The sequence below is a fragment of the Martes martes genome, assembly GCF_963455335.1.
Source record: "Martes martes genome assembly, chromosome: 7".
In the NCBI taxonomy this organism is placed as follows: domain Eukaryota; kingdom Metazoa; phylum Chordata; class Mammalia; order Carnivora; family Mustelidae; genus Martes; species Martes martes.
In genome coordinates, this window is record NC_137894.1 from 19,349,221 (window position 1) to 19,366,122 (window position 16,902).

The 16,902-nt window shown below is 43.8% G+C and overlaps 1 protein-coding gene across 1 annotated transcript in view; it reads left to right on the plus strand.

The window, feature by feature from the left end:
* Positions 1-3,575: 3,575 nt before the first annotated feature.
* The window catches only part of ENTREP2 (endosomal transmembrane epsin interactor 2), a gene marked incomplete at both ends in the record, with an annotated part of 474,734 nt that continues 461,407 nt past the window's right edge, over positions 3,576-16,902 (plus strand). The window contains one exon of the mRNA XM_080807394.1: positions 3,576-3,794. Within this exon, the coding sequence (XP_080663520.1) occupies positions 3,576-3,794 (219 nt within the window). The remainder of the gene's footprint in view (positions 3,795-16,902) is intronic.

Consider the following 16,902-nt stretch of genomic DNA (forward strand, 5'->3'; position numbering starts at 1 on the left):
GTCTGCCAAATCCAGAAATGCAAGTGCCCAGGGCAGGAGATTCCAATGTGGTGCACACGCCTCTCTGATCCCTTCTCCTCCTGAAACTTGGTCTAGTGTTTCCCCATTATCTCTATTAACTCCTTGATACTTTTAAGAAGATATTTAAAACAATTTTTAATCCGGCTTTTTAGTTGTCTTCAGCAGGAAATTTACAAGCCTGAGGATCCTGGAAATGGTGATTCTCTGCTGATTTTTACTATCCCAGAGTTGGAGACTGTGAAATCCAAGTAGAACTTTCTTCTGCCATATAGCATGGAGGGACAAATTTATTTTTCATCCATTGCTGGAGAGGTATGTTGAAAAGAGCAAAACCTGAACAAGGGCACTGTAAGTGAGGTATTTGTGTTACTCACCTTCCTGTTGGTGCAAGCAGGCATACAGCCTACCTTTCAGTAAAAGCTCAGCCACCTTGTCATGCTATGCTTAAGAACAATGGTCTTGGTCTATTACTGTCTTCTGATCTAGGAAGAAGAAAAAGTTGCCATAAGTTGGTCCTGGGTGATTCCAAGAATCTCTCATAATACTAGGACACGTATTATGGCAGTGTTTTATTTATTTTTTTAAAAAATACTTATTTATTTATTTTAGGGGGGAGGGGCACAGGGAGAGAGAGACTCCCCAGTGAGTGAAGAGCTGGATGTGGGGCTTGATCCCAAGACCCTGAGATCTCCACCTGAGCAGAAACCAAGAGTCAGACACTCAAATGACTGAGTCACCCAGGCACCCCCAGTGCAGCTTTTTATAAGAGAAAAACACTGAGGAGCAAAGAGGATCAATGAGTTGTTAGGATCAGAGATAGGGCTAAGCCAGCTCCCTTTCCCCTTCCTTCCATCCTTCCTTTCTTTATGATTCACTTCTGTGAAATCGACTCACTTTATTTTTATCTCCAAATTCCAATTGTTTATCAAGAGAAAGTCAGATATTACAGTTAATACAACCAAATTTTAAAATTCTCTAAAATACAGAAATGATTTTTAAAATAGCTAAGTGGTTGTAATTTCTGGATCAGGCTTTCCCTCTGCCCCAAAATCAAATTTCACAGACAACGTAGATCCCTCTCCTAATCCACCTACACCCAAACCCTCTGCTGTGCTTCCCAGAGCTCTCTTTCCATGCCATTTATAATTAGAAGGAATTGATTCACATATATTTTGGAAGCACATCTAATACACACACGGGAGTTCACAGGAGGTTTCTACCATTCTGTACTCTCCCCAGGATGCCCCAGCTGGTGCCACCCTATATTTTGTCTACATTTAATTCATTGCGGACACCTGCCAAATGTCTCAAATCTATCCAGTTCTGAGTATCTCCACCATCTCTACCTTCATCCCCAATACTGTCATTTCTTGCCTAGATGACAGCAGTAACATGTGAGCTCTACATTCTCTTGGGCTTCTCTCAATTCATTTTCTGTAGAGGATGCTGGTTTTTGGCACCATGTAGAATTCTCCATCACACTGCACCTGGCCACAATTGGCCTTGGAGCAATTATCTGTGTATTGTGAATCTAACCAGTAGACTGAACATTCTCTAGCTTGTTTGCTTTTGCTAATCCTTACATCTTCAGTGTCTAGCACATAGTGAGTGCTTAACATATTTTTTGAATACTACATAATATCAATCAACTCTGTGTAGTTTATTTGTTCTGCTTATTGCACTGTTTCTCTCCTTCTACCAGAAAGACATGGGTTTTGTCTGTTTTGTTCATATCTGTAACTTACTCTAAGGGCCTAAGAGTTCCTGGTGCTTAGGGAGTCCTTTGTAAACTATTGTGGGGAATAAGTAAATGAGTGAGGGAGGGAGGTGATTCGATTGAGAACCTAACCTCCTGTCAGTCCAGGAGCTGGCTTTGGTATTGTTCCAAGGCCTTAAAAAGTGCTGCCTGAGAATTTCTAGATAGAGAATGTCTCCAGGAAATTTGAATTTGTACTCTGGTACTCTAAATGATGCCAGCCCCAGGCTCAGCCATGTTACAGATAAAAACTAGAGGAAAAGGCAGAGTCTGGCCACTGGCCAACATTTTGAGGTCAGCTACTTTATCTGTGGAATTCCCCACCCCCAGTTCATCCCTTGGCCATCCCTTTAAATTGGAAAATAAATCCCATCCCTGCTAAGGTGTTGGCTGATAAAGGCTTGAGCTATTGCCCCTTCAAGAGGAATTTGCATTTTAATAGAGGCTCGTCAAGCCCCAAAGGAATCAATATCTCTAACGGTGAAATTTCAAGCACCAGCAACTGAGACGTTCTGGGGCGCTACTCTCCAGTGTTTTGGATCCAGCGGGGGACTCCCTCAGTTCCACCATGCGACAGTGGACAAATGGCCTGGGGGAATGACCTACCATTGCCCTTTCTTACCACGAACGTTGCCTTTTTGTGTCCGATCTCTTTAGATTTCCCAACACTCGTGGGTCTCTTAATAGTCTTTTTCAACACCAGTGGTCTTAAAGTCACATCAGTAGGGCCACAAAGAGAACTGTGACAATCAAAACTTCCAAGTTTTCTTGGTACCTCAGAGAAGTCGATAACCAATTTAAAACCTTATGCCGGCTAAAGGGAGTAGGGATGAGTTAATGGGTCCTTAATGACATCGCTCATTTAAATTCGTTCGGTGCGATTTAAGCCTAAACTTTTCACTTGTATCAAAAGCCCTGCAAACTAAAGGTGGGTAAGAGACATCTGTTTGTGAACCGGGGAGGTTTAAATGCCGACTCCTCCCGGGCCCAGTTCTCAGCGGATGGCTCGGGAAATTGCGGAACTGCAGGAAAGCGGCATCTTGGATCTTGGAATTCCGCATTCGTTAGAGGCTGCGGCGCGCCACACCTGGGGCCGTGCACTTGGATTTCACCTCCTCTCCTCTCCCCGCCTGGACGCGCAGTGTCCCCCTCGCCCCACCTCCGCCGCCGAAAGCGCTCATCCCCGGCTGGCCCCAGGCTCGGCCGGCGGCTCGGTCCCCGTGACTCGGCCCGCCCGCGGGCCCCGGCTCCCGCCCACCGAGGGTTCGGCCTCGGAGGCTGCTGCCCTCGACCTTGAAGCGTCTGCGGTCCCTAGTGCCGTCCCGCGCGGCAGGCAAGAGCACCGAGGCCGGGCCGCGGGGACTGCACCTGCACCCGCCCGCTCCCGGCTCGCGCTCCTGCCCCGGCCCCAGCCCCGCGCGCGGCGGCGGGGCTCGCGCCCGGGGACGGCGGCGGCTCGCCCCCGGCACGCGGTAGCTCGCGCCCGCGCTCGGGCGGGGAACGCGCGGGGCGGGCGGGAGAGGGCGCAGCGCTGCGCGGCCGGCGGCGGGCGGGCGGCCCTGCGGAGCGGCGGCGGCGGCATGGGCGCGGGCACGGGCAGGGGCAGCCGGCGTCCGGCTTCCCGCCCGGCCCGGCCCGCTCCCGGCGCGCGGCCGCCGCAGCGCCCGCGACTCGCGGGAAGGCCGTCCCCTCGCCCGGCGCAACTTGCCTCGGACCCTCTGTGAGGAGAGGCAGCGGCGGCGGCGGCGCGCGCCGGGGCCGGGCGGGAGCGGGGCGAGGCGTGCGGGCGCCCGGCGCGATGCCTCGGGCCGGCGGTCCCCGCGCGCCGCGCCCCGCCGCGCTGCCCCGCAGCCTGTCCCGCCTGCGCGAGTGCCCGGGCCGCTCCCGCATCGTGCTGGCGCTCGGGGCCACGCAGATGGCGCTCGGATGCCTCATCGTGGCCGTCAGCTTCGCCGCGCTGGCGCTCACCACCTCGGCCCGCGTCCGCCACTCCTGCCCCTTCTGGGCCGGCTTCTCGGTGAGTGTCTGCGGCCGGGCGGGGAGGTGCGCCGGGCCCCAGGGCTGCAGCCCGCCCGGGACGGCACCGCGGGCTCCAAGTTCGGGGCGCGAACGCCGGGGGCCGAGCTGCTGCAACGCAGGGTGCAGTTCAGAAAACTCCGGGCTGAATAACTCCGGGGACCTTACTCACTGCTCTCGGAGCATTGCTTTCCCTTTCCTATAGCGCTGATCCCCGAGTTACTTTTCTTGGAGGAAACCGAAGCCAGGCGCCCGCCCTCCGCCGAGCCTGCAGCGGCCCCGGGGACCGCCTGCTTGAGGGGTGGGCAGCGGGTGCGCGTCCGGCCGCTGGGTCTGCACTGGGCCCTCGGGGACTCTGCGCGCTGGGGACCCGCGACTCGCCCTGGCCCGGCTCGGTGCAGACTCAGCAGCCAGGAGGCCCTGACCGAGGCGGGGACGAGGGGCCGGATCCGGGTGCGGGGCTGCGACTCCGCGCTCGTGTAGCCTGCGCGGCGGCGGGAACTAGGGGCTGGGGCCACCGGGCGCGTCCGATCCTGCTGTGGGTCAGCCCGGGCGCCGAGACCGGCCGGCCCCCCTGCGGCCACTTCCAGACTTGGCGTCGTGGACTTGGCATTTCCCGCGTGCGTCCGGAACGGTTTGTAGGCGGCGGGACTGGGCAGGAGACCCGAAACCCGCGTCCGGGGGCGTGTTGTCAGATCTCCACACCTCAACGGTGACCGATTTTCAGGCTGTTGACCCCCAAATTAGAGAAGCTAGGGACTAACAAGCCTCCGTAGGAGAAAGCCACCAGGAGATCTCTCTTACAAGGAAGCGACTGTCCCCAAGACTTAATTGGGAGGGGGGGGTATTTTGTAGCCTTTTGATGAAAGTTGTGCTTTTCTTATATTGATAAAGAGAGTGGACATATGGAAACGGAAAAAATACATGGAGAGCAGACATTTATAAAGAGAAGCACTTGTTCTGAGAAGTCTTGACATCTGTAACTACATTTGGTTTATGGTGCTGAAGTACATCTTACAGGCTTAAACTGTTAACTCAGTATGTTTTAATTTCTTCTCCAGAAATCCAAACTAAGCCCCTGTAGTGAATGTTTGGTGTTTGTTCTTGAATGTTGAAATTTAGCAATTCTGTCCAGCTTTGCTTTTTCAGGTTGTTGTTCTTTTGTAATGGCCTCTGTTCTCCAAGCCCATTGCATGGCTTTTGAAATGAGATCTGAAACTGACTCTGTGACACCCTGATCCATACAGGTGCGGTCCTTCATCCTAATGGGGGTATTAATTTCCAAAGCTTATTTCAGACCACGGGTGAGTCTTGGAGAGCTGATTAGGAACAACAGTATGTGTGGCCACAGCTCCGGGTGTTTAAATCAGAGAGGGGACATTCGTGGCAGGAACGGGGGAGCCATGATTCAGATGGACCACTATATATAGTTTTCACACATCTGTTGCTCAGTTTTTAGCATTATTTAATATGCATTATTTTCATGTCGTCTGTTTTGTGGGCACTGATGTTTATGTCTGCTGGAACCAGCCTACAGGTGGCAGACTGGTAAATTAGCTTCTCTTCCTGGCTCCTCCCTGAACCTCCCTTTCTACCATTTAGCCTTAGCTATGATTTTTGGTACTCCCCAAAGGCATTGAAAAACAGCTGCCTTTTAACAATAAACCTAAAAGGGAAAACGTTACCTCCACACAGTAGAAAAACTGTGTGAAAAATATACATTGGCTCCATTTTAGTTTGAAGGGGTAAATTGCAAAACAGTAATTCACTTTTCATTTTCAGTGTTATTCCTTTCAACAAGTATAACCTATGAGTTTTAACTTCCCCCGATTCAGAGTAATTCTGCCAATATCTGGTGTGTGCAGGCATTCCTTTAGGGTCTGGGGACAACAATGGACACAACAAATTCTGCTTACATTTTTGAGATTTTAGGGTAACTTCTCTTTTTCCTACTCTACCCCCTTATGTCCACTTTCTCATTGCCATGTTTTCTTTCTTCGAACTTAATCTGCCACAGCACCTTTAAAATTCTTTTAATACAAAATATACACCATTTTTCACATCTTGACTCTGCCCTCTGCAGAAATGGTTGTTGGTTCCTGTTATGTTGGGACAAGTTTGCATGTTAGCTTGGCTGTGGGTGGTAACGTTGGCCCTTTCCCATATATATACCTGTCTCCTGAGACCTGGAAACTGGCCTGCAAGGATATTTTTCATTTCAGAATGGTGACTCGGGTCTCTGGCTTTATTCTGAAATCTGCCCTATGGGGTTACGGCCACACTCTAGCTTCGCTGCATCTTCTGTAATGAAATGTGAGGGCTCTAGCAGTCTCTAGATTTCTAGGCCTTCTCTGGGGTTTGTACATAGCGAAGAATCACTGTAAAAATAAGTCACCTCTACTGAAGAGAAAATAATGCAAACGAAAAAGAGCTCACATTTTTTGAGCACGTACTATGTGCCAGGTGCTAAGCTGAGTGCTTTAGATGGTGTGATAGCACATTTCATCTGTGGCCCTTGGTGCTCACACCCTTGTGCGGATCCCTCCACTTGAATTTGGACTGGCCTTCCTACTTGCCTTGGCCAGTAGAAGGCCTGGGCCTAAGCTGTAAGAAGTCTTGGCAGCTTCTGCTGGGGACATTGAGATGGAGGGGGAGTAAGTAACTAGCTGTATTAGTCAGGGTTCTCCAGAGAAAGAACCAATAGCTTGCTCGTTCATCCATTCATTCATTTACTCGAGGCTAACATGGAAGCCAAGAAATCCCATGATTTTGCCATCTCCAAGCTGGAGAACCAGGGGAACTGGTGGTATAATTCAGTCTGAATCCAAAGGGCTAAGAACCAGGGGGCCAATAGTGTAATTCCCGGTGGGAGTCTGGAAGTCCAAGAACCAGGAGTGGTGGTATCTCAACGCAGGAGAAGACAGGCGTCCCAGCTCAGTGGGAGGGTGTGAGTTCACCCTTCCTCTGCCTTTTTGTTCAATCCAGGCCCTCAAAGGACTGGATGATGCCTGTTCTCCTTGGTGAAGGCAGTCTTTATTCGGTTTACTGATGCAAATGCTAATCTCCTCCAGAGGTACCCTCCCAGACATATCCAAAAGTTATGTTTTACCAACTCTCTGGGCATCCTCTAGCCCAGTCAAGTGGGCACATGAAATTAACCATCACACCTGCTCAAGGTTGCCCAGCTGAACGGCCACGGTCAGGTTTGTACTTGGTTGCTCTCACCCTAGAGGCCATACTTCTAGCCCTTAGACTTAAACTGTCCCCATTAGGCAGAGGCAAAAAGGATAGAATAAAGCACCATAGTCAAGAATCAAATGTAAATCTCCTCAAGGAGGTCATAACCCTGTTTCTTAGGAAAAACACAAAACGTGCATGCAGAGGTGAACATTCAAGAAAAACGTGGAGAGGCGTTGCCTTTGGGAAGGCTATGTAAGGTTCAGGGGGCACCTTGGCAAAGTTGGAGATAGGCAGGGAGTGGAAGGATTGGGAGGAGGTGGGGCGGCAGCAGGTCTGGCCAGAGGGAGCAGTTGCTATTTTAGCCATCTACAGACCACCTTCAAATGGTGTTGCTGCCTGGGTCCTTGCCACCCAGCAAGGAGTTGGGAAATGGATTGGTCTCCCTCATGGATGAATGCCTGGTGCATTTTGAGAGATGACCATCTGTATGAACAGTTTAGGAGCCTCATGGAGCTAAGTCTTGAATAGTTGTCCTTTAGCAGATCAGTTTCTTATGTTTCTTTGAAAATTTTATAAGGCCCAGGACATCAGAGGCAAATTCACATTGTGAATTATGCACATGACCAGTGATATACATTGATGAAGACATAGCCATTGGGAGCCGATTGTGTGACTGCGTATGTATGTGTGTGTATGTGTATTTTTTTTTTCCTGTAAAACCAACACTGTTGGATTTTTTCATACTTCAAAAGTAATATACACTTGTTGCAATAACTGAAACATAGAAGTGTAACAAAGAGAACATGGTAACAATGCTTCCATCTATCCCAGTTCTGGACCCACTATACCAGTGTTGGGTAATGGGATCCTTTCATGCTTTCCTATACAATCACAAAAGCATTAGAATTAATGTATATGTATGGCATATGTTTCTTTGCTTTTAAAAGAAATTACAAAAAGATTACACCACAGACCATAATGCCTGACTTTTTAAGTTTTGTATATAATAAATATTCCCAGCTGTAACCCATTATTATTATTATCCCCATTATTTGTAATGACTGCTTTAGAGTCTATAGTATGAGTTACTACAATTTATTCAGTTATTCTCCTGTTGGGAATATTCTGATTGTATCCATTCTTTGTCTCTACAAACATTGCTGCTTATCTAACCTTAGATGCCAGTACTTGTGTGTGTGTGTGTGTGTTTGTTTGTTTTTTGAGCATAAATTCCCCAAGGTGAAATTGCTGGTCAAAGGGTATTCAAATTTAGAATTTTGTTGGAATTTTGTTAGAATTTAGAATTGCTAGATTGATTTCCTAAGAAGATTGTAGTCATTCCTACCCACAGAAGCATTTCATGAGTGTGCTTTTTCACGACCTTCTTACTAGCATAGGATGTTAGCAGTTCTTAACATTTTTATCCACTGGATAGGAGAAAAAAAGATGTTTCCTTGTTTTCCTTTGATCTGCATTTCCATGGTTACTTTATTATACATTGCAAGTATTTTCTTGCAACATCCTCGCTTCTCATTTGGCTTAAATTTTGGCGTCTTGGCCATATAAAAGATTTAAGGACTTTTTATGTAGTCAAGTCTGTTCTTTTTCTCTTTTACAGTTTCTGGGTCCTTTTTTTTCTGAGTTTAAGAGGGTCAACATTACAGAGGTCACACAAATATTTTTTTTAAACTTCCTTCTAATGTTCTCATTTTATTTTTTCCATTCAAATTTTATTTTATCCAGAATCGATTTTGTATTTCGTAGGGAAAAAGGGCCTAACTTGATCTACTTTCAGACAAATTTCCCGTGTGGTTCAGTTTTGGGGCTCTCTTCAGTTTTACTCCTTTAACTGTCTATCATAGAGCCAATACCACATAATTTTGGTGCTAGTACTTCATGGTGGGTTTTGCTCTCTAGTAAAGCACGCCCCTCCACACTCTTTGCTTTTTCAAAAATGCCTTGGCCATTCTTCCATATGAACTTTAAGAAGTCTGTGTCTAGTTGTTCTTTACCTTGGGATGCCTTTATTTCACACCTGTTCCTGAAGAGCATTTTCACCAGATGCAGAATTCTGGGTTGACAATTCTTCCCTTTCAGCCTTGAAAAATATCCCAATTCCAACCATCCTCCATGTTTCCTGATGGAAATTCATGGTGTTTTAGATTGTTGTTGCCAGAGAAGGCAACAATTTTCTCCTGTCATCTCCATTCTGCCATTACACTCATCCAGTGAATTTGTATCCTATTTATTGTCTCCTCACTTAAAAAAAAAAAAATCCCATTTGGTTCTTCTTCAATCCTCCTGTTTTTAACTCTTAGTTTTTGGTTATAGTTTTTCACTCATATCCCAAAGTAGTGACCCTTACTTCCTGGAACATTTTTATTGTCATTGCTTTAAAGTCTTTTTGTTTGAGAATTCTACAATCTGTCATCGTTTTCCCATGGAAATTGACATTTTCCTGAATCTTGGCATGTTGAGTAGTTCGGAATTGTGTCCTAGACATATTGACTGCTATGTTGTGAGTCTCTGGGTACTGTTTGAATCACAAGGAGAAAGTTGATGTTTTTGTTTTCACAACTTGTGACCAGCTTACTGTGGGTGGTGGTTCTGAGATCAGTTCAGTTTTCAAAGTCTCTGCTGTCCTGTTCACATCTGTCCTGCACGTGGGTCACCCAGTGGCCAATCTGGCTCTTGGATGGTGATCTACCCTGTAGGTCTGTTCCCAAAATTTGTGTTTACTGTTTAGGGTGGGTAGTACATACACCTGCACGACTTGGGGATGAGCTATGACTTCATAAATACATGTTAGGGATCTCTTTCCCTGGCTCCTCCCTCTTTGTGACCTGGATGTTTTCTGTTTCCCTGGGGCTTCCCTTATCCAGTCTTCTGAGAGGGCTTAGAGCTTTACCTTGCTTTGCTGCATCCTTCCTGTGTCTGCATTTGGGTAGGGGCATGCACGAGGAGGACAGATAAGGGATCAGCAACAAGGCTTAGCACTGCCATCTTGGGACCAAGCTCTTGCAGTTAGAAAGGAAGATTCTCCTATGCCTTGCCTGCTCCTGTTGCTGCTATAGTATTGCTTGGAGGGCTGGGGTGTGGGAGAAAGAAGAGAATGAAATCCAAATGGGAGAACAATGGGGATTGCCTTACTGTCTTTTGGCATTGGAAAGCCCATTTTCAAATCCTTGAGCCAGAACCAGAGGGCTTTTGGGCTCTTTCTGTCTGCATGAATGCTCAATTTTGGGTTTCAAGCTGTGTTGAGTTTTGGCTGGGGGACACTGTGGAGGGAAAAATGATAAACTACTGCCAATTTGGTGGTACTTTGAATTATATTGTTCTTCCTCAGTCTGGCCGCTATTTTACTTTTCAGTTTTCAAGCTGTTTATTCTGTGCGTTCTATTGGGTCTTCTAGCTGCAGTTGATGGGAGACACAGGGTGATGTAGGCTTGCTTACTCTACCTGGAACTGGACCTCAACATTTTTAATATGCCCACGATGTGAGTCAGACATCCTATATTCAGATAATTGTCCTTTAAATACAAAGCCCACAGACACACGGTTTTGAATTTGCAAGAACTCTGGGAATATTGTACCTATGAGGAGTTTACTAGAGAATAAGCTTCAGAAAACTGTAAAATGATTGGTGACGATTTTCATAAATCTAGGGGGGAGCATTGACTGTTTTAACTATCAAGCTAAAACGTGACAGTAGGGGGGCAAATTAATACATAAGCATTACGTGCTCTGATTATATGGAATTATACAGCTAAAAAAATAAATGGCAGGAGATGAGGGGAGAGGAAGAGGAGAACAGAATAAGGTCCTCGTCACATCAGTCGAATTAGCCAGACGTAAGAACTATCTCTTGAAGCTGACAAAGCAGGGAGGAGAAGGTTGTTTATTTAAGTTTAATTAAGACTGTAAAGATTAATATCAAATGAATACTAGGGACTCAGGTTGGTGGTTCGAGAAGAGCGAGGGAGGGAGGAAGAAGCATTTGCTAGCTACTTGCATTATTGCTCATAGTAGGGAGGTGATAATATCCAAAAGAAGAGGTTACCAAGGGGGTTATACAAGGTACTGTAGGAAAATAGTAACTGGAGATCGAGGCTCTCTCAGATCCTTCTTGCATACCTGAAGAAACACAGGGGGAGAGAACAAGCAAGCAGAGTCTGCAGCCCACATACCAAAAGACTTCATGTATGCGTGTAGGTGTTTTAAATGGAAGGTTAAAATATCTGCCAAAGCTGATGCTGCATATATAGACTGTATTAATATATGTAAATGGGCTTAATTAACCTAGTTTAAAAAACTTTTTCAGGTTGACTAACAAAGCAAGATCCAGAGATAGACCTAAAAGTAAAAAAAAGCTAAAAGCTAAAAATGAAAGAAAAGGTATACCACGCGACTTCAAATAAAGGGAAAGCGGGTGGACAGTCATGGTGGAATTCATATATTGTTCATGATACAATATAATGCCATCTTCATGTTTTGCTTCTCCTGATTAACATTTTAACAGTCTTGCTGCTCCTCTACAGGGAAACTGTTTCTTTCTCTTATTTAGAAATTTTCGTACTTACTTTATTTTTTATTATATTTTCAAAAAAGATTTTATTTATTTATTTGACAGACAGAGATCACAAGCAGTCAGAGAGGCAGGCAGAGAGAGAGAGGAGGAAGCAGGCTCCCTGCTGAGCAGAGAACCCGATGTGGGGCTCGATCCCAGGACCCTGAGATCATGACCTGAGCCTAAGGTTTAACCCACTGAGCCACCCAGGCGCCCTGTACTTACTTTATTTTTGAGTAACTTTGGGCTTTCCATATCCATATGCATATCATCTATAAATAATTTTGTTTCTTCATATTCAGTATTCTTCACATTTCAATATTTGCTTTCTACTGTTTATTTCTTTTACTTATTGCATTGATTGAAACCTTAATAATGTCAAAGGAGAGTGTGAAAGGAAACAGTCATGTCTTGTTTTTGATTTTAAGGGGAATGGCTTTAATTTTGTTATTTTGAATCGATGTTTGCTCTTATTTCTTAGTAGATAGTTAATTTTGATTACTTAAATTATGCTACAATATCAAGCCTATAGAGAAGTTACAAGTCCAAGGAATCCCACACCCTTAACCGAGGGCATGTTAATAATTCACCAATTATTATTATTATTATTTTTATTTGACAGACAGAGATCACAAGTAGGCAGAGAGGCAGGCAGAGAGAGAGGGAGAAGCAGGCTCCCTGCTGAGCAGAGAGCCCGATGTGGGGCTCGATCCCAGGACCCTGGGATCATGACCTGAGCCAAAGGCAGAGGCTTTAACCCACTGAGCCACCCAGGTGCCCCATAATTCACCAATTATTAACTTTTATTTTGCCTTATTAGCTTTATCATTTCCAGACCCCCCCAAACTTCTGATTGACCGATTGATCCATGAATAATGCATCCATCTACATACTACTTCTGAATCGCTTGCAAGTACATTGCAAACCTCAAATCCCTTTGTCCCTGAATACATCAGTGTGTATTTCCTTGTAAGGGCATGTCATAAACATGGCACAATAATAAAAGTTGGGAAATTAACATGGACACAACACTGTTATCTGTGGTCCACATTCAAATTTTGTCAATTGTCCCCAAAATGTTCCTTATAAATATTTCTCCCTGCCTACTGTCCCGTCTAGTGTTCAAGTTAGGAATTCAAAAGTCATACTTAGGTGGTTAACTTCTGTTTAGATTTCTTTTAAAGGATGACTGCTGAATTTTTCCGATGTTTTCAGTCATATGTTTATATCATCCCTTGGTTTTTCTCCTTCAGTAATTGATATACTGAAGTATGCTGATAGATTTCCTAACACTGAAATATCCTTGGATTTCTGGAATAAACTTTATCACTTATTTTTTTAATATAATGTTGAAATCCATGTGCTAATGTATTAAGATGTTTGCTTCTATAATCATACATAAAGTTGGTCTGGACTTTGTTCACACATTAGCATATACTATATTTAGTTTTGTTAAGTTGTGCTGGCTTTGTAATGTAAATTGGTGAGCTTTCCATATTTTTCTGTGGATTAACATGGGAACGATCTGTTCTTTAAAAGTTAGCTCATCTGTAAAGTCTATAATTGACCATTTTAAGTGATAGATTCTCAATATCTATTAATTGTCTTACATCTTGGTCTGTTTAAGTTGTCTTCAGCAAATTTTGACTTTTGGTTTTATTTCTTTTTTTCTACTTAAAAATTGTCACTGGATGTCTATTATCATTTCTAGTTCATTAATTTCCACTTTTTATCTTTCTTTTAAAATTTATTTATTTGACAGACAGAAATCACAAGTAGGCAGAGAAGCAGGCAGAGAGAGGAGGAAGCAGGCTCCCTGCTGAGCAGAAAGCCCTACGGGGCTCGATCACAAGACCCTGGGGTCATGACCTGAGCTGAAGGCAGAGGCTTTAACCCACTGAGCCACCCAGGCGCCCCTCCACTTTTTATCTTTATACATGCCTCCCTTGTTTTATTTTCTTAGTTTGGTAGATTTGTGATATGTTACTGATATGTCAGTTATTCATATTTGACATATTCATTTTTTAATAATAAAAATAATTACAGTTAAATCTTTATTGAGTATAGGTATATTTGTAGCACATGGATTTCAATACAGAGTTCTCCCACTTACATTAATTTTTAGTTGTTTATAATTTTAATTTTGATTTTTTCTTTGATCCTGGTATTCTGTAAAATAATCTTTCTTAATTAGCAGATAGCTTTTTTTAAAAAAAAGATTTTATTTATTTATTTGAGAAAGTGAGAGAGAGAGAGAGAGCACGAGAAGGGGGAAGGTCGGAGGGAGAAGCAGACTCCCCGCTGAATGGGGAACCCAATGTGAGACTCGATCCTGGGACTCCAGGATCATGACCTGAACCAAATGCAGACGCTTACCCAACTGATCCACCTAGGTGACCTGCACATAGTCTTTTTTGAGAGGTGGAGGTGGGATATCATTGTTACTGTTTTCTTGTTTTACTTAATGATAGTCAATGTGGCTTACAAAGTTTCTTTTTTTTTTTTTAATTTAGCAGTTTTGAAAATCAGTACATTGTTAATTTTTTCAAAGTTTAATCTTTTGGTCGTTTGAAATGTTGCATTGTTTCACAGGTATGTTAGAGTAATCCCCTCTGTTTTATGGTTTATATTCTTGTATTTCTATGACTTGCTTTATGTTTTTTACCTTGGTGGTGTGTGTGTGTGTTTATGACTATACCTTATTTATTGATGATATCTTTTGCCATAATAGAGTATACATCTTTGATCTGTTCTGAGCTATTGGTATTGGATTCCACTCTAGTTGATATTAATATCACGATGCCTGCCTTTTTTAAAAAAATGCCAACAACCTTAGAGACTTTCATTGTCCTTATAATTTTTATAGTCAACACCTTTTCTTGATTGAGTCGCATACTTGTCAGTTTTTTTGGTTATCATTGCTTCTTATATTCTGTTACTTCCTTGGGGTTTAAATTTCTTCTCTAGCCAAAGGTGTCTTTAGTAATTCTTTCAGTCAAGGTTTATGAATGCCCATTTGTCTGAAAAAATTCTGTTTCACTCTATCTTTTGAAAGATTGTTGGTGGGGGTGTAGAATTCTAAGTTGATGGTTGTTTTTCCTCAGTATTTTGAGGATGTCTTCTGGCCTCTGGTTTTGCAGAAATTTTGCCTTGAGTCTGCTTGTAAGAAATCTGCCTTTTCCAGGGTTGCTTTAGAGGTTATCTTTTTGATTTGATGGTCTGCACTTCCAATGAATGTGGATTTATGGCATGAATACTGTTCTAGAGGTAAGCTATTTGAGTCAGAAGACTGATCGTGTCTTCTCATATGCATCTTGAACTTCCTTCTATCCTGCCTTTCCCTCTTCCTCTTGTTCAGATTGTCTAACTCTGTCTTTGTGTGCCAGTCTGAATAACTTCCTTATGTTTCTTCCATTTCACAGGCTCTGTTTTTAGCTGTTTCTTTTTTTTTTTTTTAAAGAATTTATTTATTTATTTGAGAGACAGAGATCACGAGTAAGCAGAGAGGCGGGCAGAGAGAGAGGAGGAAGCAGGCTCCCCGCTGAGCAGAGAGCCTGATGTGGGGCTTGATCCCAGGACCCTGGGATCATGACCTGAGCGGAAGGCAGAGGCTTAACCCGCTGAGCCACCCAGGCGCCCCTTAGCTGTTTCTTATCAATTATTAACCCTGTCCTTTGAGATTCTCAAGGACTATATTTTTTATTTCTAAAGGTTTTATTTTGGTCTTTTCTAAATCTGCATTTTCTCCTTCCATGATAGTACTTTGTTCTTTTCTTATGGTCTTGATTCTTGTATGTCTTTAGTAAATTTAAGCAAAAATGATTTTATATACCTTCGCATTTGGTGTTTCCCTCAGTAGAATTTTGTGGACTACTCTGATAGTCCTGTAGAGAGGCTTTGCAAAACTTTTTTTTTTTTTTTTTTTGCAGAACTTTGTTAGATGCCAGATATCACCACCTGGGACCAACTTTTCTCTCAATGTATTTGCTTGAGAGTTCCTACATCATGTGCGTGCCAGAAATTTATTGAATGTTCATTCTTTGAGGGTGGTAGCTTTATGCTTTGGTTTCAGTTCCGGCTTTCCCTACCTCTTGTGACCAGAGATCCTGACTTTCCTTCCAGCTTGGACATTAGCTAAGCCCCGGCCATCATAGCTGCTGCTCTGCACCCTTTACCTCCGTTACACTCAACATGAAACATTTTGCCTCATGTTAGTAGAATCATGTAATATAGATATTTTTCAATTGGCTTATTCTACTCAGCATAATTTCCACAAGGTTCCTACATGTCATGGCATGTGACAGAATTTCCTGTCTTTTTAAGGCTGAATAATAGTCTGCTGTATATATGTACCACATTCTGCTTAGCCATTCACCCTTCAGCGGACCCTTCGGTTGCTTCTACCTCTTGGCTTCCGTGAATAATGCTATGTATGTGGCTGTATAAATATCTGTCCTCAGGTTGATTTTTGTTCCATTCTTCAACCCTTCTCTCCTCTGCTTCCCCCTTCTTCTGGTGGTTATATTTTCATCTTGGACAATCTGAATTCTTTTTTTAAAGATTTAATTTTTTTAAAAAATTTTAATTTTTTAATAAACATATAATGTATTTTTAACCCCAGGGGTACAGGTCTGTGAATCGCCAGAGTCAGCGATTCACAGCACTCACCATAGCACATACCCTCCCCAATGTCTATAACCGCACCCCCCTCTCCCGACCCCCCTCCCCCGGCCCCCCTCAGTTTGTTTTGTGAGATTAAGAGTCTCTTATGGTTTGTCTCCCTCCCGACCCCATCTTGTTTCATTTATTCTTTTCCTACCCCCCAAGCCCCCCACATTGCATCTCCACTTCCTCATATCAGGGAGATCATATGATAGTTGTCTTTCTCTGATTGACTTATTTCGCTAAGCATAATACCCCCTAGTTCCATCCATGTTGTTGCAAATGGCAAGATTTCATTTCTTTTGGTGGCTGCATAGTATTCATATATATATGAATATATACGTATATATTCTATATATATATGAATATATATATATATATTCATATATATCTATATATATATCACATCTTCTTTATCCATTCATTGGTTGAGGGACAACTAGGTTCTTTCCATAGTTTGGCTATTGTGGACATTGCTGCTATAAACATTCGGGTGCACGTGCCCCTCTGGATCACTACGTTTGTATCTTTAGGGTAAATACCCAGTAGTGCAATTGCTGGGTCATAGGGTAACTCTATTTTCAACTTTTTGAGGAACCTCCATGCTGTTTTCCAGAGTGGTTGCACCAGCTTGCATTCCCACCAACAGTGTAGGAGGGTTCCCCTTTCTCTGCATCCTCGCCAGCATCTGTCATTTCCT